This window comes from Podarcis cretensis (genome assembly GCF_951804945.1).
Source record: "Podarcis cretensis genome assembly, chromosome: 16".
Classification (NCBI taxonomy): Eukaryota; Metazoa; Chordata; class Lepidosauria; order Squamata; family Lacertidae; genus Podarcis; species Podarcis cretensis.
The window spans coordinates 43,871,942-43,896,863 of NC_137186.1; the positions used below are offsets into that span (position 1 = coordinate 43,871,942).

Sequence of the window (24,922 nt, forward strand, 5' to 3'; positions counted from 1 at the left end):
TAGGCCTCGGTCCGCCCCCTTCTCTGCGCGTCACGTGCGGGCCGGGCCGGTCATGTGACCGTTGAGCGCGTGGCGGTGGAACCCGGAAGAGGCCGGGGCCCCTTGGCGGCTTCTCTCTGTCTCTCAGGTTCGGGAAGTGGGCAGGCCTGGCCTCTGAGCATGGACAGAGCGCCTCTTTCCCCGCGGGGTGGGGGGGCTTCTGCGTTCTGCCGCCTCACACGCCGCCCTCTCCTCGCCGGACTTTAGCCCGAGGGGTCGGCCCGGAGAGGGAGCCCGAGAGCAGAGGGGCCTCGCTCTCTCCCCCACCGCCTGGGGAGCCTCGTTCCTGTCCTTTCCCCCTCCTCGGGTCAGGCTGCAGAGGCGCCTCGGCGAGAGAGCCCGAGCCCCGGTGGAGAGTTGGGCTCCCTGGGCTCACCAGTGGAATTGGGGCGCGGCCACTACACGCAAGCAGTTTCTTGGCTGGGTTTCTTTTCGTTTCCTTTTCAAAATCTTGCCCTTCCTTCAAGACACAGTGCCGTGTTCAAGGGGCAGGACCTCACAACAAACCTGCGAGGTAGGCTATCCTCGTCGGATCTTTAAGCCACCCTTGCCTAAGTCCTACTCTGACCCCCTTCAGCACTGCACCATCCTGGCTCTCTTGTTAAAATTGGATGCTGGGCACTTATCAGCTGCTGTGGATCACATGACTTGGGCAGCAGACTTCATACGTTAATCCAGTTCTTAATTTTAGAGTGAAGGAAGCCACGCCTGGAGCAGGAATCACAAGACATTCCACAGAGAGAGAGAGAGAGACAGCTTCAAAGAATCTTGGTTTGGAAGCTTCAGCTAAAACGTTCTCCAGTCCCCAAACTGGCATCCAAATGGCTGCTGAGATGCTAAATAAGGCCTCTGTTGTTTCTCTTGTCCTGTTTGACTGAGCATCCATATTTAGTGAATGTGCTTGGCATGAAAATGAGGCTGAGGGGGACCTGTTGGCATCAGCATCTGTAAGAAAGGCCCCCCCCCCAGCCACCCATTGGGGGGATTTGGCCATCCCTATTCAGAACCCACTCAGGACCTAAGTATGTGATGGGTTTTTGGAGCAATCAACCACTGTCTGGAATATGAATCTAGTCCTCTTCTACCTTTTTCTGATGAGAAGCTCTTTGTGAAGATAATGAGATGTGGTGAAGAGAATCTGAGTTAAATGGCGGACTGTGTGCAGTCTGATCCAACCTCCAGGGCCTGGTAAGTACCATTACAGCATCCTAGGGGCTGCTTCCTACAATCTTTCTCTTTAAAAAAACAAACAAACAAACAAACAAACAAACAAACAATTGAAACTCCAATGTTGAGCAAATGAGAGTGAGAGTTTCAAGAAGGACACAATTCCTGTGTTTCTTTACACAGTGCATCCTTAAACTGTGGAGTGTGCTACCAGAAGATGTGATGGCCTCCAATATCAAATTCATGGAGGAGAAGGCTATTTGCAGCTACTTGCTGCAGTGATTCTTTGTTATCTTTGACAGCAGAGGGAACATACCCCCTGAATACATGTCGGCAGGGAATGGCAGCAGGAGATGACTCTACTGCTCTCCTGTCCTTCTTGTGGGTTTCCCAGGGGCATTTGGCCAGCCACTATAAGAAACAGGATGCTGGACTGCATGGCTCTTGGGTTATGTTCTTATTTAAATAAGGGTGGGCTGGTTGGTTTCATTTGCTTCGTACTGGGGCAGTGCCCTTCCTTAGTTTCTGTGGCAGCTTCTTTTAGCCTTCTTCAGCCCCTGTGTGTTCCTTTGAGATGCAAGGAGCAGGGAAGTGAAGAGTCTCTGACACACTTGAAACCTTTCTCTTAAGAAGCGTCAAGGTCACCTGGAAAGTCAGTAGCTGTACTTTGAATCTCTTCCCTTCTAAACATGCCTTCAAGAATTACGGAGTACAGTGGTACAGTGGTGCTTCGCAAGACGAAAAGAATCCGTTCCGCGATTCTCTTCGTCTAGCGGTTTTTTCGTCTTGCGAAGCAAGCCCATTGACGGCTTAGCGGATTAGCGCTATTAGCGGCTTAGCGGCTTTTAGCGGCTTATCAGCTTAGCGGATAAGCAGATAAGCGGTTTAGCGGCTTAGAAAAAGGGGGGGGGGAGGAAAAAAAAGTCGGAAAAACTCGCAAGACATTTTGTCTTGCGAAGCAAGCCCATAGGGAAATTCGTTTTGCGAAGCGCCTCCAAAACGGAAAACCCTTTCGTCTAGCGGGTTTTCCGTCTTGTGAGGCATTCGTCTTGCGGGGCACCACTGTACCTCAGGTTACATATGCTTCTGGTTATGCTTCAGGTTACAGACTCTGCTAACCCAGAAATAGTGCTTCAGGTTAAGAACTTTGCTTCAGGATGAGAACAGAAATTGTGCTCTGGCAGCGCGGCGGCAGCAGGAGGCCCCATTAGCTAAAGTGATGCTTCAGGTTAAGAACAGTTTCAGGTTAAGAACGGACCTCTGGAACAAATTAAGTACTTAACCCAAGGTACCACTGTATAGCTTCCCCACATCACCATATACGGATCCCCCTTGCCTGGGGAAAAACTAGGTTGCCCTCTGGAGAATATTGACTGCTCCCATGAGGTGATGCATCCTGAACGCCATGGCACTGATGTTTTCCAGGTGGAACTGCTTTTTCCTCTATGACGGCTCAAAGGTGAAGGAAGAAGGAGATCCTACGCAGGCTGGGATCTGCTATTTCAACCCCCGTCAGGTAGGGCTAGCTTATTTCCCCACAAAATCTGCATGCAGAGAATTTTATTTGTTCTCAGTTGGCCCCGTAGCCCTCTTCTCCATCCCTCTGTGCTGGCAAACATTGTACTATTTGCTCCTTGGGGCAGGGACCTAGTAATTTCGGGGGTAGAGCTCTGTTCTGATGCAATCTTTTGTCACTCTGTGGTGGTTTTGGCCGTTCATGCTCCAAGCTCGGCAGTTCTCCATAGCCTGGGATGTGACAAGGCTAATCCATAGCATAACCATTTTGTGGTTCTTTATCCCCCATATCTCTCAGACTCCTCTGGACCATCAAGAGCTTCTGTGTGGGCAGATAGCTGGCGTGGTTCGCTGCATGGAGGAGATTTCGGGCTCTCCACCTGGCCTCATACGGTTGAGGAAGCTCAAGCTCTCTGTGAAAGTGGATGGAAGCTACATCTGGGTGAGTCAGTGCAAGGCGACACAGGTTGTTGTTGCTCTTCTGGGCGCGGGAATAAAGCCCGAGGAAGGAATAAAGCTGGCGTTGGTGAAATCTTCAAAGATGGGTGTGGGTGTGCAGGCAGGCTGCATGATGGCAACCGTTTATATGGGAAGAAGCTGCTAGCCATGCTAGCTAAATGGAACAGAGGCAGCCTACCTTGGAGTGCCAGTTGCCAGGAGCAGACATGGGAGAGGGCACTGGCCTGCCATCCCTGCTTCTGGGCTTCTTGGAGCTTCTGGGATGTAAGCAACATGTTCAGCCAGGTGATTCTCCAGCTCTGTTCTTGTGCTCCTCTATATAACATTGGGAGAACTTTGCTCTGATAGCTGAATGGAAGGCCCATGTTCAGAGGCAGCCTTCCTCCTGAGGGCCACCGATTGCCACCCTGCTTGTGGGCTTCTCAGAGGGATGTTCTTGGCTCTCATGGGGGATCTGAGTGCCCTGATTAGATAGGCCTGGCTTGGCTTGGTTCCATGGGACTCACCAAGAGTCTCCCTCCCTCCTCTCTGCTGCAGGTGCTGGGCTGCACTACTGACCTCCCTGACATCAGCTGCAGACGGTTCCTGGAGCAGCTGATGGGACTCTTCTGCTTCTACAATGGGCCTGTTCGCCAAGCTTACATGGTGATTGCTGGTCCAAGGGGGCGGCGGGGCCTTGCTGAGCAGATGCTGCCTTGACTCCCAGCCATTTCCCCCCTGTTTCCTGTTGCGTTCTGACCCTCACATCAGCCTTGAGCCACACCTCTTAGTCTTGCCTTGGCTGACCTTCAGGCTTGCCCTCTCTCTGCAGCCTCCTTGCCCTGCAGAGGGGCTTCTGCAGCCTGCTGCACCCTTCCCTCACAGGTGGGTTTCTCTAAGCAAAGGCTTTTGTGTGACTTGAAAGTTATGTGGGTCTCTCAAGGCAATCCGACCCACCTCTCCTTCCTACCCCCCAAATCCAAGATGCTCAGAGGCTGGCCGTGGGGGGAAAGCCCTTTGCAAGGGCCTGGGCACATTTCCACCTTGACTGCTTCTTTTATTTGTCCTCCAGAACGGAGTCCTGATGTGCAGATCTGCTTCCCGGACTGAAATCTTGAGTCCTCTGGAACCTCTTCTCTTCCGTTTTGCTGCCCTGGCTTCTGTTGGACAGTTTCCTGCAGCCCACAAGCAGCCTGTAACTCGCCCACCAGGGATAAACTCTTCACTGACATGGCCTCTTGTGTCCTTTCCCAGGAACGTGCCCAGGAGGAGCTGGACCAGGCATGGGATCGCTACGTGGAGCACCTGCAGCAAAACACCACTGACCTACACCGGATCTTCAACTCCCTCTGGGCCTTAGACAAAACCAAAGTAACTCCCTGCAGACCTTGCTGCTTCTTTGGGGCTTCTCCCCTCCCCTCCCCTCCCCTCCCCACAGGGTGTCAGGAAGCCCTGACAGCCTCCTTTGTGCTCCTCTCTCCAGGTGGAGCCTTTGCTCCTGCTGAAAGCGGCTCTCATCCTGCAGACCTGCCAGCGCACCCTCCATGTCCGGGCGGGATGCATTTCTTACCAGGGGCTGTAAGTATCATGACTTGTTGTGTGGACTCTCCTGCACTCTCCCCATTGGAGAAAGGCTGGTGTAGCTCAGTGCTGGAGCACCTGCTCTGCATGTAGAAGGTCCCCAGTTCAGTCCCTATTGGCATCTCCAAGGTGGGCTGGAAAAGACAGTGCACAGCTGAATAGACTACGGACCTGACTTGCTCCAGGTTAAATGAGCCCTTTCAGAAAGTTGAGGACTGGAAGCTTGGCTTTTAAGAGAAGGACTGTAGCTCACTGCTGGAGCACCTGCTTTGCATCCCCAATAGCACCTGCTGGGAGAGAGACCCCCCTTGCCTAGAATCCTTGAGAGCCACTGCCAGCCAGTGTAGACAGTACTGAGGAAGGTGAACACAAATAGTCTGACTTTGTCTAAGGCAGCCTACTGCACTCCAGAGCAAGTGTGTTTGGTGCACATGTCGTTCAGCCCTGCTACTTGCTCTGTACTGTCCTCACATTTGTCCAGAGGCCATAATCCACATTTTCACCCACTATTTCCTATGTCTCCTTCTATAGACTCACCCCTTGGGCCTCCCAGATGGTGAGATTGACAGGGTGACCAAAGGACTTGCCCTGCATGCAGGGATCTGTCTTGTGGCTGGACCCTGGGAAGGATTGGGCCACACAGCCCACTCCGGGCAAATCAAGCCACGACTGTCTGAATGTTTCTGAGCAGCATTTGCAGCTCTCCCTAGGTCACCGTGCTCAGCTGAGAGCCAGGAGGGAACACAGCATCCAACCTCATGAAACCAGTGGGACATTCATGTTAATACTTGCCATCTCTCCTTTCCCCATCCCTGCCCAGGGTTGTCAGCACTCAGCTGCCACCAGACCTCACTGCCCGAGTTCTGCTGCAGGAGGTGGACGTAGCCTCAGAGGTGAGCTTCAGATCAGCCAAGGGAGGGAGAAGGGTGGTTCGGTGCTGGCGCAGCACCTGAAAAAAACATGTTGCATGGGTTCCTTACTGTACAAGGGTGGAATCTGAAAGCTAATGTTAAAAGTCAGGTTTCTGGTTCTCATGATTGCTGAAGAAAGTCTAAAAAGGCTTCACTAGATCTTTCTAACCTCTCATGGCCACTCCTTACCCACCACCTGCCTCAAATGTCCAGGTTTTCTCTCGAGGCAACCACAGCTCCAAACTCTTCCCGGAAGCAGAAGATACTTTCTAAGTAAAAATCTTGCAAAAGGAATTGAGAATAAAACTGCCAGTGTAATGCCATCACCCCAATCTATGGTGCAGCCACATTTGAAGGACTGTGCAGTTTTGATCGCCTCCCCTCAAAAACGATATTGTGGAGTTGGAGGAGGTTCAGAAAAGGGTGGCGAAGGAACTCCCACTGAGGAAAGGTTGCCACGTTTGGGACCTTTTCGTTTAGAGAAAAGGCGAGGAAGAGGTGACCTGACAGAAGTTTATAAAATGATGCCTAGTATGGAGAAAGTGGATGAAGTCAACTCCTCTTTCTTTCATAGCACTAGAACTTGTGGACGTTCAGTGAAGCTGAATGTTGGAAGATACAGGACTGTGGAATTTGCTCCATCAGGAGGCAGGAATGGCCACCAACTGGGATGGCTTTAAAAGAGAATCAGACAAGTTCATGGAGGAGGAGGAGGAGGAGGAGGAGGAGGAAAGGGCTATCAATGGCTCCCAGCCACAGTGCTCAGCCTGCACAGTTGGAGGTGAATTCCATTTGCTGGAAGCCGCAGGAGGGTAGAGTTGCTCTTGTGCTCAGGTCCTGCTTCCTGGTTTGCGGCTTGCCACAGGCATCTGGCTGGCCACTCTGAGAACTAGACGGGCCTCCTTTGGCATGTTCCAGCAGGCTTTTCTTCTGTCCTTATCTCCAGTCTGGAACCCTTGCTGGCATCGGCCTTGGCTGTTTTATTATCAAGCTCACCCAGTGCCACTCTCTGCCTTCCCTTTCAGGGCGAGGCGGGAAATGGGGCTGTGCTGCAGACTCAGGGTAAGTGTCGGGAGGGAGGGGAGAGGCATGCTGGGCTGGCAGAGGGGGAGACTGCCTTGGTGGGTGGCTGGGTCTGCCAGGGACTGCTTGCATGAGAGACCGCACGGAGCCCTCTTGCGTCTCTGGGTGCTGGGCCTTCATGCCCTTTTCTCTGCCCTGCCGCCTGTGTAGGAGTGTAGAAGCTGGAGGTACAACACAGCAAGGGGGAAATGGGCCCCACATATGCTCAGAGGCTGAGCTCTGATGCCTACAACCCATTGCAGAACAGACTCCTGCCGAGGCTGGCCTACATCCAAAGGGTGCTCAGGTGGGGGGGGGGGTCGGAGAGGGATGCATCTTTAGGCAGCAGGCATTGCGCCTCCTCCCATCTTGCAGATTCCTTGGCGCTACTCGGAGAGCTTCCCTCATCCCAGTTCTTCCCAGTCCTGGAGACCTTTGCATTCTCACCCCTCCGCTTCCATGGAGGTTTTGACACATGGCTGACTCCTAGACTTCCATGCTGCTCACCCTCCCCTCTCCCCAGAGTTTGTGGTTCACAAGGCCCTGCCTTGTTCACACAGTCTGGAGGCTGTTTCACGTAGGGTAGTGATCCCAAGAAAGGAATTTCAGGTGAGCTCAACTCCATTCCCTGGCAGGCTGTTTAGCATTATGCGGGTAAATGATCCTATGGAACAGCAAGGAAGCTTTGTTCTCCGGCCCCTGAGAGAACAGCTTGCTACTCTTTGTGGGATCTGCTTAAAAAAGAAAGCATCTCATCTGCAGGAGCATTGTTGGTTGATCCCCCAGTTGGCAAGGCTCACTGGATCGCAACCAGAAACGGATCCTTTAGTGCCACTGGCCCAGACTCTCTGCCACTAGAATTTCAGCAGACACCTTTGGTGCCACTTTTAAACACCTGCTGAAAACTTTTCTATTCTGGCAAGCTTATGCCAGCAATTAACACATATTTCCACAACGGCTACTTGATGTCCATTTTTAACTTTTTGTATGCTTTTACAGTGTTATTTTATGAAATAGTCTATAAATCTGTATATAAATAAATATTAATAAAGTGACTCAACAAGATAAAATACCATGCATAAAACAATTAAATTCAGAAAATTTAAAACAATAAATGCGAAAATGCATTAAATGTGTACCCAGTAACATATTAATTGGGTTAATACCCAGCTCTGCTAAAAGATGAGCAGTGCCTCACGGGGTGACTCAATTACCGAAGGCCTGAGTAAAAAAAATGGTCTCATCTTAGCCTGGCACCTAAAGCCTGATGGTGATGATGGCGCCAAGCAGGTTTCCCTGGGAAGAGCGTTTCATAAATGGGGCCACCACTGAAAAGGCCCTGGTCACCCTTCACTTGCCTGGTGAGGCTTCTCTGATGAAGAGGAGTGCAGGGTCTGGGCTGGTTCATATTGGAGACAGACAAAATGATCACTTTGTAGAACAGAATAACTTTTATTGCAGTAATATTTGGACCATAGCAGCACAAAGGAAGGTGACAAAATTTAAGCCAGAAAACAAAATTTAAATAAACTTATATTGAAAAAGAAAGAAAATAGTGCTCACTACTTAAAATTAGTAATTAGTAAAATTAGTGATTAGGAGTAATAAATTTGAAACAGATTCATAGTAAAGCATAAAATGTATTAAAAACATTTGTCTCATAATACACTTTACTCTTTTAATATGCGTCTCTCATGTTTTCCGCTCTCCAGGGCAGTTTGCGGCAGTGGTGGCTACATGCCTTCCTGCTATGCAGAGCAGCCTTTCCTGCCAAGGAGACAACAGTGGCCTGAGCAGGAAACCCAGCTTCCTTTTAGCACCCCAAATTTCATTTTCTTTAAAAGAGGATCAAAATAACAGCCCCTAATATTGTCGTATAAGCTGCATTCAAGGATATAATTCCCTAGAACTGCTTTCCCATAAACCCGCCCTCTCTTTTGACCCGCCTTACCATAGAATCTGCCTGATTTCATCATTGAATCCATTTTTTCAGTATGTAATTGTGTGCAAGCCCTTCGATGCTCCAACGTCATGGTTATCAGAAGGTACCCTTTGCACTGGGACTGCACTTTATAGGTCCAAACAGTCTACCCAAGACTCATTCTTCCTTTCCCTAAGAAGCGCTCTGACCCCTTTTGCAGAGCCCCCTTTACCTCCAGGGGTCCGGATCACCCCCGTTTACCTTTTGGATGATGAAGCAGCTGCCCTCCGGGACTTCCCTGTGGAGTGGATGATCAGGTAAGACAGGAGCAGCAGCCCTGCCAAGGGCCTCTCGCCAGCCCTGGCTTTGGTTCCTCCTTTCAGACTCTGCATATGTTCCTCCTTTGCACCCTGGATCTGCTATGTGTGATCTGTCAGACAGGGAAGCCGACAGGGAAGCATTGGTGTTTAACACACTTCCATCTTTTTTTTGCAAATCCCCTGAACCTCAACAGTATCCATCACTGGGGCTGTGAGTAAAGGCAGGGTATTTTTTGCAAGTTAAGTTTTCCTTGCTAAACTAGGGCTGCCCTGCAGGTCCTAACTTATTTATTTAAGAAAATGTTTATACTGCTTGATTGTAAGTAAACCTCTAAATAGCACAAAGCAAACACACACATCCTCAGCTCCCTTGGAGGGCTTCCCTATTGAAAAGAGATTCAGAGGAGGAAGACCCTGTCTCTCTGATGAAGCCCTGAGTGGGGCTGTTCCAAATCTATTCCTTTACAAAAGGAGCATGTAGGTGACTCTGGAATCACTCTGGGGAGTAGAAGGGGGCTTTCCCTGTCCATAAGTGTGAAGAAGGGCTTCTTTTGGTCTGTCCCCAAATCTTCTGCAAGGCACTTTTACTGGGGGATCCTTAGTTGGAGGATTACAGGAGAGAGAGAAGTCTCCCTCTTTCTCTTTCTCTCAGGTCCCAGGGAGGCCCAGGCAGCTGCAAAGATGGCCCGATTTCTGCTGGAGCAACTGGTGGGTCAGGTGGCACCACTTTGGTAAGGATGGTCTTGTATGTCCACCATGTTCGAGGCTTGGTGCTCTCCCTCCTGGCTGAAGAGCACTTTGCACACACCAAAACCTCTGTTGAGGATGTGGTAAGAGACTCCTTTGTTCATCTTACTGCCAAAGGACCCCCGTCCCCGCCTTGAGCCTTGGTTGCCACCAAGCAAAGTGGCTCGGCCTCTGGGGAGTGGCAGCCTGCACCATGGCCTTCCTGCCAGCAGGGGTCCCTTGTCTCTTGCAGGATCCCTGGGGAGGAAGAGGTGGAGAAGCCAAGGGATTGCAAGTCCCATTTTCCATGGCTCTCTGGCAGGGCTGATGGGAGGAGCCTGCACCAAACTAGTGTGGAGCTGGAGAGGGAGGAAACGGGGGACCTGCCTTGCACCTAGTCAGACCACTGGACCATCTAGCTCAGTATCAACTGCTCTGTCAGCTGCTTGCCAGGATTTCAGGCCAGGACATTCCCAGCCGTGCCCCAGAGGTGCTGCCAGGGAGCTTTTGCATGCCAGGGGGATGTTCTGAGCTGCAGTTCTTAGCCAGAGTAGGAGCCTCCCTTCCCCCTGAAATGGCTTTCTTATTGCTGTGCTCAAATGGAAAGAGCATGGTCAGAAGAGGTGCTTTCACTACCCCTGCGATGCTGTAGAGCGGCCAGAAGGGATGGAGCCCAGGGACTTTCTGTCACTGAGCGTTGGCCCCCAGATGCCCAAGTGCAGTCGGGTGCGCTCTGCTCTGGGATTCCCAGATCAGCCTTCTTAGGAGGGCTCTGCAGGGTCCTGGCAGCCACAAGCTGTGCCTTGATCCCCAGGGTGTGCAGGAGGATGTTTTGGGGAGACGAGGCCAATGGGCACATGGCTGGGGAATCGTGTGGCCCTGCCGCGGCTCAGCAAGCGCTGTCCTGTGTGAGCTGGCCCTGGCCTGGTGTGGGACTGTAGCTAATTTTCTCCCTTGGCCTGCAGTATCACAGCAGCCTGGCCTCCCTGAACGGCCTGGAGGTCCACCTGAAGGAGACCCTCCCAAAGGACAGCCTCTCTGCAGCCAAGGTCACCTACGGCTTTGCGCACTATGACGCCGTGCAGAAGGTTCTGGCCAGTAAGTGCTGAGGGGGCAGGGGGGCCTCAGAGAGAGCCTGCTCTGTGGGAGTCAGCGGCCAGGAGCCGTCGAGCTGCTCTTAGGGACTCTTAGGTCCTTCTTGGCTTCCAGCTATCGTGGCAGTATGGAAGGGACAGGGGCAGCAGACCTCTGAATGCTGGAAGCTGTTATTCAGCCCATTTCTGGTCTACATTCCACCTCTCCTAGTATGCCCCGTGGAGGACCTTAAGGTCCACAAATGACAACATTTTGGAGGTCCAAAAATGGTCTCAACTAGGGCCCAGGGTCTTTTCAGTACTGGCCCCGGCTTGGCGGAATGCTCTGTCACAAGAGACTAGGGCCCTACGGGACTTGACATCTTTCCTCAGGGCCTGCAAGACAGAGCTGTTCCGCTTGGCCTTTGGTTTGGACTCAAGTCTGACCCTTATGTTTCCCTCCCCTTATGGTTTTTATCTATGGGCTACTTTAAAAACGCGGCTGCATTTTAAATTGCATTTTAACCTGTATTTTAAATTGATTCCCAATTATGTTTTTACTGTAATTTTACTGGTGTTAGCCGCCCTGAGCCCAGCTCTGGCCGGGGAGGGCGGGGTATAAATAAAAATTATTATTATTATTGCCGAGGGTTGGATTTCCAGCTCTGCCGTCCTGAGATTCTAACCCCTGGCTCCTCCTTCCTTCATGTTGCAGCCAACTTCCTGCCTGCTAATAGCCCCGCAGACCGTTCCTTCCTGAGGGCAGCCAGCCTGATCCATGCCAATTTCCACCAGCTGCCCACGGCTTCAGAAATAATGGTCAGGTAAGGTGGGGAGGCCCCTGTGCGCGTGCAGATGACAGACAGTGCTCCCTTTGAGAAAGCTCCCACCTGGCTTTTCCTCCTGCCTGCGAGCCTCATAAGCACGCAGGGCAGGAATAAGCCCGGGGTGCAGGTGGGCATTTAGAGGGAGCTGCCAGTTGTCTCTGGAGCCAGAATGGGATCTGGGCCTCTGAGTAAGGAGCAGCCCTTGGAAGTTTTAGAAGCAGCGTCTTTCTCTGGCGGCTGCTCAGGGGCTGTGAGAGCCGCTGGTTGGCTGAGTGCCAGCAGGGCTTATAATTGGCCAGGGAGGAAGGAGGTTTTGCTGTTGCGCCCTGATCACTCAGGCGGAAGCAAGCCGTGACGCTGGCAAGCAGATGGTGGTGTTCCAGCAGGCAGAGTGAGGCAGCTTCCCTCCTGGCTCGAGGGGCCAAGGCTGCATTGGCCGCTTATTTCCATTCCTCATCACCTGCTGCTCTGCACATGTGCTCACCCCCCTCCCCTTTCCTCTCAGCTGAGGGCATGATAACAGCACACCAAAGCCACACCCTGGTCTAACTAGGACAAATACATTTATGCTGAAAGGAAAGACTGCAAGCTTTGAAAGATTAGCCATGCCCATTAACCAGCCCAATCCCTGCTTGTTCGTCACTTGCGTTGACCAAGCAAGTTGCTCGCTTTTTTCAGTTCTCCTTGAGGCTCCAGTTCATTATGTTTGTATATTTTCAGCAGAAAGTGGGACCCCCCTGCCCCTCCTCCTCTTGCATTCAGCACAGCTGTTAATGTGCCAAGCCATGGCCAGGCTTGCCTCTGCCACTCCCGACACCCTGCGTTGGCTTTCAAGAAGGCCAGCTGAGGCTCCCTTGGAAATCGCCAGAGAAATTCATGAGACTTAGAGGCCTTTTGCCTTCCGGCTGTTGTGGGGCTCCCCCTGACCATTGGCCATGCTGGCATCCCCTGCAGAGCACCAGGTTGGGAAAGGCTGATGCCGGCTGCCTGTCCTTGGACTGAGCTTCCACCTTGCCGGGGGGATCCCTAGAAAACCGCCATTTACTGAGCAGTCTCCATATGCAGGCGCATGTCTATCTCTGCAGAGTTACTTCACACAATCTGCATAAAAGTGCTTCAATGGGGATCCCAAGTGAAGCAGACAAGGTGTAACTTCCTTGCCTGAAAGAATGCTGACCAAAAAACAGCTGTTCTTTTTTGTGTTTCCCCTGAAAATCTGCTTATACAGTGGTGCCTCGCAAGACGAAATTAATCCGTTCCGCGAGTTTTTTCGTCTTGCGATTTTTTTGTCTTGCGAAGCACGGACTTTGGAAAAGCTTCAAAAATCACCAAAGTCTTCAAAAACCTCAAAAAAGGCTACCACACCACGTGCTACGGGTTGCTCCTCGAAGTGAATGCACGGTTTTAAGAAAAAGGAAACAAACTTGCAAGACAAAGGAAACAAACTTGCAAGACGTTTCCGTCTTGCGAAGCAAGCCCATAGGGAAATCCGTCTTGCGAAGCAACTCAAAAAACGAAAAACTCTTTCGTTTTGCGAGTTTTTTGTCTTTTGAGGCATTCGTCTTGCGAGGTACCACTGTAATTGAATAGTGTCCTTTAAGTGTGTTCCAGAAAATAGAGATGACCTTGTTGGCTTCCAGTTTCCTCCTTGCCTTTTCTCTACACGATATGTGATCTCATGAACCTACATCTCCTCTCTCTTCCCACCACCTGTAAACTAAAAAGGCCCAGCAGTTTGGGCTTTCCTCGCAGAGAAGTTTCTCTCGTGGAGGAAAGGGCAGCCAATGGCTCCTCGCCACTGTGGCTCTGCTCTGCCTCCCAGTTGGAAGGAGGAATGCTTCTGCCTCCCAGTTGCTGGGGAAGAGGGCTCTGGGCTTGAATCCTTGTTGCAAGAAAGAGGCATCTGGCTGGCTGCTATGGGGATGCTGGGCTGGGGGGCAGGCATTGGCCTGATCCAGCAGGCTCTTCTCTAGACTTGATCCCTGTTCGCAGCAGCAGAAGCACCGGCACGGGGTCAAGCTTGCGTCTCTCCTGCCTTCTGGTCACACCTGTGAAACATGGCTTTCTCACCCCACAGGAACGCCTCTACTGCTGTGTACGCGTGTCGGAGTGCCGTCCAGGAGACCTACTTCCAGCAGGTGGCCTCCCCTCTGCGCAACTCAGGAATGCCCAACCCTCACGACAGCGCCTTTGGCCTGGCCAGCAAGGCGAAGCAGAAGCTGCTCAAGCATGGAGTGAACCTTCTCTGAGACCCAGGAAGCTCCTCCTTGACTGGGCTGCGATCCTCTGGGACTTCTTACAGTGTTACCAGAGTCTTTGTTGTTTCGGTTCCATGAAATGGGTTGAGGGCTGTCAGGACTTCAGAGCCCCACCGTATGGCTGGAAGAAGCCCCCTCTTGGCTCAGTTCCAGCTGGGAGAGCACATGGATGCCCACCCCCAGCTACCCACTCCAAGGGGCAAGATCATAGCTCCCCTGCTTCCCCGGAGAGCTCCTCTGAGGGAACACGTCCCTCCCAAAAGCGCATCATTGGACACTCGTCGTCTATGGACTTTTGCCTGCCTTTGGAGAGCTAGCTTCCCTAGAAAGATCTTTTGCTCCTTGCCCTGCTCATTTTTCCTGTTGAGCTTAGTGGGGTGTAGCTTCAAAACCCTTTTTATTGGAGGGTTTTTTCTAAACCAGGCCACCGTCCCCTCTCCAAATTTGATGCCCTCCAGATGTTTCTGTCTTTGCTTTCTATTGAATGCTGTTTGATGCTTTAGATGAGCTCTGAAACCATGGGGGGAGGCCTGGAGCTTCTCCCCCGGCAACTGACCAGACATTTTTGTTGCTCTGCAGCTAAGCCTCCTGCCATGTGCACCCCCCCACCTGCCAGATGCTCAGTGGCTGCCTTTCAGCCTCGTCCCTGGGGCCTGCCTGGCTCTTGCGCACGGGCACATCGACGCCTCCGCCAAAGATGGCCTGCTGCCAATGGCAGCGCACACTCCACTCGTGATGCTGGCCCACCCTCGTCACGGCTGACAGGGCTTGAGGAGACAGGGACATGGTCTGATGGGGACCGGCGGGCCCATGCATTCCTCTCCCCCTGCCTTCTGAGGTGGTGGCACCTTTGTACTCCTTCAGGGCAAGTGGGAACAGGTGCACAGCTCTCAGCCAGTTCCGCTTTGCATCAAGTGCCTGGATCGTGTCACAGATGTTTGCGAAGGAAAAGCGACTGGCTGCCTTCCTTGAGGGGGCGTGTTGAGAAGGTCGGAGCTCCTACCCTCTGCTCTGTAAGTCCCCCAGCACAGCAATAAAGTTGCCGCCCAGAAAAGCCCCTCTTGTTCCTGCCCCACTGGCACCCCAGCCCCCCTCGCCTGCCAGAAGGCGAGTCGCGAGAGTGCAGGCCCTAGGAAGGCAGCAGGGCTGTGGGTGGCTTGGTCTTGCGCCAGGAAGGGGTGTTTGCAAGAGCAACAAAGGCAGGGAACCAAAACAGCTTCTGCGCTGCTGCCTGCAGAGAAGGGCCACTTGCTGCCATCTGTGAGCGCCGTATGCTGGCAGCGGGTGGGGAAGGCTGCCCACACACACCGAGAGAGAGAGAGACTGGAAGGAGCACTTTGCAGAGGGAGCCTTGGGTCATGCTCCACCCTGGACCCACATGTTCACCCTACGCTTGCTCAAATGCACCACTTCTGAGACTGAATTCACAGTCCTGCCCTCCCTCCTGACAGTAAGTTCTTATGGGGGTAAAGCGTTGGAAGGAATCCCAAGGGCCTGGAATGCAAGAACCCAGCTATTAGCTGCAGTCCAACACATCTGGCAAAGGCAGACCAAGGGCACAGACGGGCTTGGGGGGGCTGTAAACTCCCTGCCTCCCTCTGAAGGGGCACACGTGTGCCCCTAACCGCTTTTTGGAGGTGTTTGAGGCTGCTGCCATTCAGATCCCCTCCTTCCCAGGGTTCCTGCAACTACAAAAGAGAGTCGTGCCAGGCACAGCCCAGCCCCCAAGGGCAAGAGAGGTGGAGACCGTAAGGCAGCCTACCCTCTGTGCCCACTCCAGCTAGGAGGGGCTCCACAGCCTCCTCCCACAAACCAACTGCATCTTTAAGCAAAACTTCTTTTTATTGGATAGCCTTTGTGGTTTTTGCCGGCACAAATATCCCCAGCGGTAACACACTGCGCTTTAAGTCTCCCTCCAGCCACTCTGATTGGGAGGGGAGCATCAAATAAATCCTCTTCTGCCCCCACTCCGCACCTCCCAGATACATGACAGGCTGCTCAGCCTCCCCTTGGCAGCTGGGGGGGGGGAGAGTTACCAGGAGGTCAACCCACCCCCTCAACCTCTGCATCCGCCTCTTCCTTGCAGGAATGTGCAGCAAGTGCTCAAGGCCAGGACAGAAAGCAGCAGGGGCCAAAAGGAAGGAGAAGGCACAAAGCAAGCTGATGCAAAGCTTGAGAGAGAGGGGGCTGGGGGTCCCACACCACTGCTCTATGCTAGGGGGAGGACAGAGTTTGTCCCCCCTACCTCTGCTCTCACCTGTTGCACATAGAGATGTTGGAGGGGGCCTGTTTTCTTACAGGTAGGGGGAAGAATGGACCCCAGGCCATCCAAGCCCTCATGAAAAGCTACAGCAAGAAGAGCCCCCTTTCCCCCCCACCTCCGAGTTAGACCAATGGGGGGTGCTTTTGTCTTTAAAGATGACAAGGTGACACTAACATGGCTACATTCATCAATAACATCAGGGTTGCCAGCTTCTAAAGTCAGGACACTGCAAAACACAGGAACGTTAACACACTACAGTGGCACGGTGCCCAACCACAGAGTAGAAAGGGGGGCAGGTGGGGAGTGGGAAGGAGGACTTGGGGAGCCTCTCCTCCACCCCCCCCCCAAAGCAAAGAATAGGAAAGAGAAAACTGCAAGGTGGAAGTTTCCATGACCAAAAACCTGGTGCAAAGGAGCTACACATGGAGTTTGTGTGTGAGAGGCCCTCGCACAGGCAGGCCAACTGGGGAGGGGGCTCCAGGCTCCAGGCCACCCCGCATGGCACCCTCTGTCTGCCCTCCAGCCTGCTGCGCCCAAGGAAGCTGCGTCATCGTCCAGGAGCAAAGATGAAGTCAAGTGCTTGGCGCTCGGCAGCAGCGACATTTGGGTGCCAGAGGTCCACCATGAATACGGCCCGGGGTCCTTCCTCGGGGGCACCTGGAGGAAGAAAAGGAAGGGCAAGCAGTTCAGCGGCTGAGTTTGGTCGCCAGGTCCCATCTCTCTTACTACCATACCTTTAGGGTACTACAATGCCACCATAAACGGTTCTGGCAGGGCCTCTTGACAACTCTCAGCCCCTTCACAAACTACAGTTCCCAGCCGTGGCAGTTTAATGAGGTCTCCTATGGCTGTGACGCAGGGACGCAGGTGGCGCTGTGGGTTAAAGCCTCAGCGCCTAGGGCTTGCCGATCGAAAGGTCGGCGGTTCGAATCCCTGCGGCGGGGTGCGCTCCCGCTGCTCGGTCCCAGCGCCTGCCAACCTAGCAGTTCGAAAGCACCTCCGGGTGCAAGTAGATAAATAGGGACCGCTTACCAGCGGGAAGGTAAACGGCGTTTCCGTGTGTGGCTCTGGCTCGCCAGAGCAGCGATGTCACGCTGGCCACGTGACCCGGAAGTGTCTCCGGACAGCGCTGGCCCCTGGCCTCTTAAGTGAGATGGGCACACAACCCCAGAGTCTGTCAAGACTGGCCCGTACGGGCAGGGGTACCTTTACCTTTACCTTTATGGCTGTGAATGTATGATTGAATGCCCCCTCTGTATCTCAGTGGAGGGGCAGGAGCAGCAGCCCCACTAAGGCCGGCTGGAACCATGATGTGTTTTCTGGGTCTTGCAGGACAAAGCCCCTCCCCAGCTCTGGTCAGAACACTGTTAGGATGCGCCCCCTTTGTGCTCTGCTGAAAAGAGTCCCCAGTATTCTGTGCACCCCATGGTTAATCAGCATGCAAGAGGGAACAGGACTAGGGAGCGCTTCACAGGACCATGCACTCAGGCCTGGTGGTATCTTTATTCTTTTAAAAAATCAAGCTGCTAGCCCTCAAGGCGGTGGGAAGAAACACTTGAAAGTGTCTCTCCCTGCCCTCTTCCATATTTCTCCCATGCTCATGCACACAAGTACCTTTTCCAACAACCTGAAATGTCATTTAGACCTGCAGAAGCTGACTGCAAGGGTCAGAAGTTGCATGGGACATACTGAGGCAGCTTTGCAAGGAGTCAGGCAGAGAGAGGGTTTTTCCTTCTCAGCGCTTGGGAATCACGTGGAGCTAGGGGGACACACACACCTGTTTCCAGCAAAGCCCTCCCCTCCCCCCTCACTCCCTTGGGAAAACACCTCAGGGCACACTCCAGCCTCTGGGTGTGTCAGGGCTTCAGACTTACCACCGTGGAATGCCGTGTGCAGGAAAGAGTCATCAAAGAGCAGGCAGCGCCCTTCCGCCCAGCACTGGGGCTCCCCTCCCACAACAAGTTCACAATTGCTGGGGGTCTTCAGTCCTGCAGGAAGAAAGAAGATGCATGATGGGCAGAGCCAAGGAGGAACGGCAATGGGAGCAGCCCAACACCAGCCAGCCAAAACACCTGCGTTTCCTTGTTCCCTGAAGGTGGGTGGATTTTACAATCTGGCCCTCTACCTTTTGCAGTCCTGGGCTTGCTGCAGAGGGGCTGCTTTGCCAGGCTGGATCCAGAGCCCACCAGGTCCAGCGTACTCTTTCCGCTAGGAAGAGATCTTGAGGGGCACCAAGGAGATGATCATCCCCCTATGCTATTATTATTATTATTAGCCACCTTTTTTCTTCCAAGGAGCTCATGTGGCCTATATGGTGCTCTCCAGCTCATTTAATCCCCACAACAACCCAGTGAGGAAGGCTAGACTGGCCTAAGGTCACCCAGTGAGTTTCGTGGCTGACAGGGGTTTCAAACCCTGGTGTCCCCCAGGACCTAGTCCAGCTCTCCAGCCACTACACCGCTCTGCCTCTCTGGCACCTGGGATGGCATCGGGACAGGGAGGCTTTGAATAGGCTGGCACGGCAACAGCCCTAGAGCTGTCCTTCACAAACATGTCCAAACCTTTTTTCAAAAAAGCTCATGACCCAAATACTTTGCAGTTGCCAGGCCAAGCTCCCTGCGAGACTGACCCCGCTTAACGCCAGCCCTACCTGGCTGAACAAGACCAGCCGTTGTGGCACTTTTAATGGGAGGCAGGGAGGCATCCGCCAGGCTTCAGTCTCAGATTGGCCGGCTGGCAGGCTAGAAGCACGCAAGACCGCCTCAGGGGTTGCTATGGCAGCAGCCCAGCCTGGCAGCACCAGTTGCACCCAGCAAACAATGAGAGCTGCGTTTGCTATCTACTTGAAAGCAAGGCAGGAAATGCAGTCGGGTGCAGACTTTTGCATGGAAAAAAGGAAAGGAAAGCACAGAATCCTGACATTGTAGAGTTGTAGTAGACTCCAAGGGGCATCTGGTCCAATGAAGGAATCACAGCTAAAGACTCCTTGGCAGATGGCCACCCACAACCTCTCTGCCACCATCTCCAGCGCAGGAGACTCCAGCACCTTCGGAGGGAGCCCATTCCCAAGACTACTGTGGATTTTTGGCCCCCTTTGCATTCCCAGCGTTTCCTCATTTCATAATCCGCTGTTCTAACTCTTAGGGGGCTGCCCATCAATTGCTTGGGAAACCGAGGACTTGAAAAGGAACTCTGCACCCTGAACAATTTGCAGAGGGCCATGACGTCTGGAAGAAACCCACGTCAGTTTTAAAGGACCTATAGAATTTCTCCCTCCTTTAAGGAATAGATCCATGGACCACACCACCCTACAAAGTATGGAGTGGGCTGTGTGTGCTCTTTGCATCTGTAAGGTGTAGGGCTCACACACCTCAAGGGAAAATTTCCCCCGGAGGAGTAGCAAAGCTTCCTTTTCAGGCCTCAACTTCTGCAAAGTCCACAGCAAGGCAGGGATGGGGTAGCTGTGGGGCCTCTCCAGATGCAGACTGCAACTCCTGCCCTCCCTGACCATTGGGCAGGCTGGCCGCTGGGAGCTGGAGTCCAGCAACAGATGGAGGGCCACAGGTCAGCCTCGCTTTCATGATGCTCCCCAGAGCTGCCCACCAGAATCTTTGCCATCCAGCAGGTAAGGGGGCTGAGCTGCCCTCCAAGCTGCTGTGCTTCCGTCCAGGACGGTTGCTCCGTCTGTGCCCAGAGCCCCTGACTGCTAAGGGCACAGTCAAGGGAGGCTCTCCTGAAAGGGAGGAGGCCAGAACTGAAGGTAAACTGAAGGTGCCTACCCAAGTGGCAGCGGATGCGGATGTTGGTGGGTCCGTAGTGCTCCGCGATAATGGCACCCGGCGTCAGGACGGAGATGCAGGCATTCCCAAAAACGTTGTTGCCAATGCAGGTGCGCAGGCTGCCCAGCAGGCGATAGGTCCGGGGGCACTTGCGGCAGTTCCGGGGCACGCAGGTGCCCTGGTTGACCAGGTAGAAGGTCAGCCACTCGCCACTGGGCGTGCTGTTGGCCTTCCAGCCCTGGGGCAAGCTGCAGTTGGAGAAGGCCTTGTACAGGGCCTCAAACTCGCAGGCGATGGTTTGGAAGTTGCGCTCCAGCAGCTCCACGTCGTGCTTCTGGGCATCGCGGGGGAAGTAGGGCATGGTGGGCAGGTCGGGCAGGAAGAAGACCTCTGGCTTCTGGATGGAGGGGCGGCTGCTGAGGTAGCGGCCCTGCTCGCGGATGCCCTTGCGGATGCGGCCCATCCCAGACCACGAGTAGCGCTTGGCGTACTCCTGCAGGTTGTGGTAGAGTTTCTGGTTCAGGCCGTCGCTGTGGGTGCAGCGGACACACTCCGGGGAGTGGCAGTGGGTGTAGCCATTCTGCAGGCTGTTGGTGTCCACCCCCTGCAGGAGAGAGTTCCCCAGGGCGTACGTCCGGGGCTGCTCCCGCCCAACGTGGTAGCAGTACCACACAAACATGGCCAGCAGGAAGGCCACGGTGCCCAGGGCGGTGGTGTCGCAGTCCCGCACAGACTGGATCCCACTGGCGATCAAGTCCCTCAGCCGGTCCAGAGACCCGCTCCATCCTGCCAGCCATTCCAGAGACATCTTGGGGCTGCGGAACGGGTGCCGGGTTCTAGCGCATGCAAGGGAGAGTCAGTTCTCGAGATCTCCACAGGCACCCGCACCACGCAGGCTGACAGGGGCAAGTGGGGAGAGGCCAGTCATGGGCAAGCAGTGCCAGGGGGTCCCGGAGGGGGACAGGCTGCATCTGTGGCGGCTCGCCAGCTCCTGCGTCAGGGCCGTAGACCTGGGAAAGCTTCAGGGGCAGCCATCCTGAAAGGCAGGTTCCAGAATTCAAGCAGCCAGGGGCACAGTTGGAGAAGCTGCTCAGCTCAGGCACTGCCTTTCTACAGATGCTCCCACATTGCTTCCGAGCCAATGAGCGCCATGGAGCCCCATGAGATCCGGGATCTGTGGAACAACTTCACTCCTGCAAAGCTGCTGCCACCCGCAACAGAGTCCTCTGGTCTCTGGGGCCTCCTTCATTTGTTGCCCAGGTTAAACGGATGCACAAGGGGCGCATGCTCCCTCCACAAGCACCCGGTCCAGGTCCCAGTTTCTGTTCCCATTGAAGGATCTGCAAGAAAACAGGAAGGAGCCTTGAGAAAACGGGTCCCTCTTGCATCTGAGCCCCGTTGCCTGTCCAGCCTGTTTTCCACGTGTGTGGAGGTTGTAGAGGACTCCCAAAAGCAGGGAGGATGGCTGTCTGGGGCTCTGCAGACCCTGTGAGGCTCCAACTTCCAGCAGCTGGCATGGCCAGTGACTCTGGGGGAAGATGGCAGTTGGAGGGCAGGAAAGTCTGGACGGCCCCTGGAGGCTTCCCACCTTGGCCCTTGTGCAGAATTGTGACCCCCCTCAAGTGGGACACAGGCCAGAGTCTTCAAGGGAGGCCAACTGCACTGCATGGACACACCTTTCTTCTGATCTGCCATCACCTTCTGGCACGTAGACAAAGCTGAGATGAGCTCCCATGTGGCGCCAGAAGCAGCAATACCTCTCTTCCCCATCACTCGGTTAAAATAACAACAACCCACCCTCACATCTCCCATGTCATTTTGCCACCAGGGTTGGGCTACTGCTGATTTATTTATTTTTTAAAAATTTACTGCATCCCACCTTTCTCTCCACGGAGCTCCAGGTGGTGCACAGGGTTCTACTCCTCCTCACAACTACCCTGTGGGCTGGGCTAGGCTGAGCGAGACTGTGAGCGGCTCAAGGTCACCCAGTGAGCTTCATGGCCAAGTGGGGATTTGAACACTGGTCTCCCAGGCCCTAGCCTGACACTCTAACCACTAGACCACGCTGGCTCTCTAGGTGAGCAGAGTGCTCTAGCTGCACTGCTCCCAATCACTGGATGCCTCAAGCTGGTCCAGGAGCGGGGCGGGGGTGGTGGTGGAACAGGACAGGGCAGACCTGCAGGCTGGCTTTCCTCCCTCCCTCCCTCTGTGCAGCTCCCAGAGATGGTTCTGGAGTCCAGCAGCCCTGCCAGCTTTGCTTGCCTGCCCTGTGCTCCATCTCTCTAGATGTGAATCAGCAGCGCCAGACTCAGTCCTCCCACCCTCTCAGCAGGGGCAGGAGGCACCTTCCCCACTCCCCCCCCCACATGTCAATCACCCTTGACAATGCGTCCCACCCACTCACCACAAACGTGGCCATTGGCACCTGAGTCAGCCGCCTGCCAGCTGGCAGGTAGTGCCCCTTCTGGAGTGCTGCTGCAAACAGCATCACCTCCCAGAGTGGTTCCATTTACTCTGCTCTGCAAGGAAGGCCTGCTCCCCTGGTGGAACCAGGACTCCCCCAGCCCAGGACCCTGTCCTGAGCAGAGGGCACAGCTGGCAGAGACCACCTTATGGAGAGACCCGGCCCTTGTTCTGCTGCTACCCTTCCACTGCCCCATTGAAACAGGGGGCTTTCGGAGCAGCCTCAATGAGAGCAAAACGCAGGACGTGAGAGCCCACCGCCACAGCATTTCTTCAACTCAAGCCCCCAAACGATGGTCCCCAGACTTGGGAGAACCCCCAAAGACTACTTGGTGAATTTCCAGAATGAGCCCCACAGCACCCCATGGGCGCTGCAAAAAGAACCCCAAGGAAATAAGATAACTCACCCAATCCAACCAAGCAGGCAATAAAAAGCTTCCTCATTGCTGGGAGACACCCGCCCCCCAAATTTAATAGACTTGGTCTCTATCTCCGTGCTACAACAAACCCTGATGCCCTAAAGGAAAGTGAGCCAGAGCTGGGCTCGCCTTCTGCTCAGGCTGAGATCTCTGCAGCCTCCTGAGTGTTGGGTCCTCTGGCAAGACCCAGAGCCCTTTCCTTCCTGCCTCCGGCTGGCCCACCTTGGAGCCCAGGCCTGGTACTGGTGCTGAAAGGTTCTGGGAGACGTGGACACCAACCAGGGGCCAGCACTGCCACATGGCAAATGGAAGTGGATTAGTGGGCAGGCAGCAAATACTGTGACACAGCAGCAAACCAGTTTATGATGGCATTTCCCATGCAGGACGCATGCAGGAGGTGCCCAGGACCTGCTCAGGCTGCTTCCAGCGTGTTTGCATGAACAGCCTTGTCACTTTGGAATTGGGGGCAACAGGAAAGGGTGGGGAGAGATGAGGGGAGAGGATCCATTTCCAAACAGCACTTCTACTGCACACTCCAAAGTGGCAAGTGGAGAAACTCCTAGGCAGGAAAAGCTGTTATGTAAGGACTGAGGTGCAGAAGCAGCAGGAAGTGTCACGCACAGGAGGTGTAAGGGGGTGTGTGTGTGTGTGTGTGTGTGTGTGTGTGTGCCAACACTGTTCTGAAGCAAGAATATTGGGGGTGGGGGAGAGCCCTCCCCTGCTCTCAAGGAATCTCCTGGCAGGCAAGGAGGGAAACCTCCCAGGATGATAAGCAGGGGTGAAGCAGATGGTTCCTAGAGCACTGGAGAGCAGCCAAAGCCATCACCTGGGGGAGCACCCAAGCCAAAGCCCGAGGATCCCAGTCAGGGGGCCTGGGCTGCCTGGAGCACTTGGGGGCAGGCGATGGGGCGCCTGGAGGTCCGTCCTCCTCCCCACTTCTCTTGTCCTGTGGAGCCTTGGAATGCCAGGAAGTACTCCTGAGCATGAGCAGAGGGGTTTGAGAGCAGCAACTCCGAGCACCTCCCCCAATCCCTGTTCATATTCTCTGGAAGTCCAGGTTCAGTTTAAAGAGGGCCTCCAGAGCATGTGCAGAGTACTTTCCTGCCCTGCCGGTGTAGTCCTGAAGGAGAGGTGCTCAGGAGGGGCTCGGCTGTGAGTCGCACGGCCGAGCCAGACGCCCCCGCAGCCTCCCCGGGCGCCAAGGGCTCGGCCCAGGAGTCCTCCCGCACTGGCTTCGCGGGGCTCTCTGGCTTGCAGAGCCGCCGGGTCGGCCGCTCGCCTGCCGAGGCCCAGCCAGCCCGAGATGGCGCGAAAGGGGCCGCCTTCGAGCATGTGCAGAGCGCCGCCCTCGCGTCCCCCGGCGGGCGGGATCGGGGCCACGCGCTCTTCGCGGAGGCGGCAGGCGACGCACTTGCTGGCTGCGCCCGCCGCCCCGACCGAGCGCCCGGCTCCGGCGCGGCCGAGGCGGCCACGGAGGGAGACGCGCCTGCTCTCCGGCGCCCACCTGCCCAGCGGCCCACCTACCTGCTGCTGCTGCTGCTGCTGCTGCCGCTGCTGCTGCTGCCCGCGCTTCCCGCCGACGCTCCCGGCCGCCCTCGGCGCTCCCGGCACGGCGAGGCTCTCCGGCGGCGGCTCGGCAGCGCGGACCACAACTCCCAGCAGCCCGACGTCGGCGCCGCGCGGGAGGGGCCGCCGAGCCAGCGCCCGCCCCGGCGGGAGGACCGCGCCGCTCTCCGCCCGCCGCCGCCGCCGCGCGGGGCCCGGGGCATGTGCAGAGGGCCGCCTGCTGCGGGCGGAGAGCGGCGCGGCTAAAAGCACCGCAGGCGGGGCGGCTTCCTTTGCTTTGCAAAAGGATCATCTTCACCATCATGTCATCCTACTTTTATGATTTGTACCCCAGCCATCTGTATGGGTTGAGCCAGCCGCTCTGCGCGGCTTCCAGCATCTACAAAAAGAGGATTAAACGTTAAAAGCTTCCCGCTACAGGGCTGCCTTCTTCAGAAGCCTGTGCAAAGTCATTGCACAGGGCGGGGCCATCACGGAGAAGGCCCTGTGCCTGGTTCCCTGCAGCCTCACTCCTCCGAGGACACAGCCACCATAAGACCCTCCAGGTGGACCTCAGTGTCCGGCCAGCGTGAGCGGGTCATAGGAGCCAACTCT

General features: G+C 54.8%; 2 protein-coding genes across 8 annotated transcripts; one reads left to right on the forward strand and one right to left on the reverse strand.

The window, feature by feature from the left end:
- The first annotated feature begins 53 nt into the window (after nucleotides 1–53).
- HPS4 (HPS4 biogenesis of lysosomal organelles complex 3 subunit 2) lies at nucleotides 54–14,892 on the forward strand. 4 transcript variants are annotated; one of them, XM_079957795.1, is made up of 14 exons: nucleotides 55–553; nucleotides 731–1,227; nucleotides 2,632–2,722; nucleotides 3,020–3,163; nucleotides 3,718–3,825; nucleotides 4,414–4,530; nucleotides 4,643–4,737; nucleotides 5,561–5,633; nucleotides 6,677–6,713; nucleotides 8,855–8,951; nucleotides 9,607–9,784; nucleotides 10,646–10,778; nucleotides 11,469–11,577; nucleotides 13,658–14,892. In XM_079957795.1, exons 2-14 carry the CDS (start codon nucleotides 1,187–1,189, stop codon nucleotides 13,827–13,829), a joined length of 1,395 nt encoding a protein of 464 aa, XP_079813921.1. In that variant the 5' UTR covers nucleotides 55–553; nucleotides 731–1,186; the 3' UTR covers nucleotides 13,830–14,892. The 4 variants fall into 4 exon arrangements, with proteins under 4 accessions (XP_079813922.1, XP_079813921.1, XP_079813920.1 ...); XM_079957794.1 differs by having other exon boundaries at nucleotides 55–362; nucleotides 395–1,227; XM_079957796.1 differs by having other exon boundaries at nucleotides 54–1,227; nucleotides 9,607–9,685.
- A 769-nt stretch (nucleotides 14,893–15,661) lies between these two features.
- On the reverse strand, nucleotides 15,662–24,406 carry ASPHD2 (aspartate beta-hydroxylase domain containing 2). 4 transcript variants are annotated; one of them, XM_079957811.1, is made up of 4 exons: nucleotides 24,287–24,406; nucleotides 19,881–21,220; nucleotides 17,976–18,089; nucleotides 15,662–16,758 (listed from the first exon to the last, which is right to left on the reverse strand). In XM_079957811.1, exons 2-4 carry the CDS (start codon nucleotides 20,686–20,688, stop codon nucleotides 16,649–16,651), a joined length of 1,032 nt encoding a protein of 343 aa, XP_079813937.1. In that variant the 5' UTR covers nucleotides 20,689–21,220; nucleotides 24,287–24,406; the 3' UTR covers nucleotides 15,662–16,648. The 4 variants fall into 4 exon arrangements, with proteins under 4 accessions (XP_079813937.1, XP_079813936.1, XP_079813938.1 ...); XM_079957810.1 differs by lacking the exon at nucleotides 24,287–24,406 and adding an exon at nucleotides 22,892–23,145; XM_079957812.1 differs by lacking the exon at nucleotides 24,287–24,406 and adding an exon at nucleotides 22,751–22,836.
- Between the last annotated feature and the right edge of the window lie 516 nt (nucleotides 24,407–24,922).

What these genes read in the sequence shown, in the direction of transcription:
- HPS4 (XM_079957795.1), top strand. Translation starts at nt 1,187, where the DNA reads ATGGCGGACTGTGTGCAGTCTGATCCAACCTCCAGGGCCTG. An exon ending in TGGATGGAAGCTACATCTGG is followed by an intron (nt 3,164 to 3,717) that starts GTGAGTCAGTGC and finishes TCTCTGCTGCAG; the next exon opens with GTGCTGGGCTGCACTACTGA. An exon ending in CGTGCAGAAGGTTCTGGCCA is followed by an intron (nt 10,779 to 11,468) that starts GTAAGTGCTGAG and finishes TTCATGTTGCAG; the next exon opens with CCAACTTCCTGCCTGCTAAT.
- ASPHD2 (XM_079957811.1), bottom strand. Translation starts at nt 20,688, where the DNA reads ATGTCTCTGGAATGGCTGGCAGGATGGAGCGGGTCTCTGGACCGGCTG. An exon ending in CCGCATCCGCTGCCACTTGG is followed by an intron (nt 18,090 to 19,880) that starts GTAGGCACCTTC and finishes TTCTTCCTGCAG; the next exon opens with GACTGAAGACCCCCAGCAAT. An exon ending in GCACACGGCATTCCACGGTG is followed by an intron (nt 16,759 to 17,975) that starts GTAAGTCTGAAG and finishes TTCTTCCTCCAG; the next exon opens with GTGCCCCCGAGGAAGGACCC.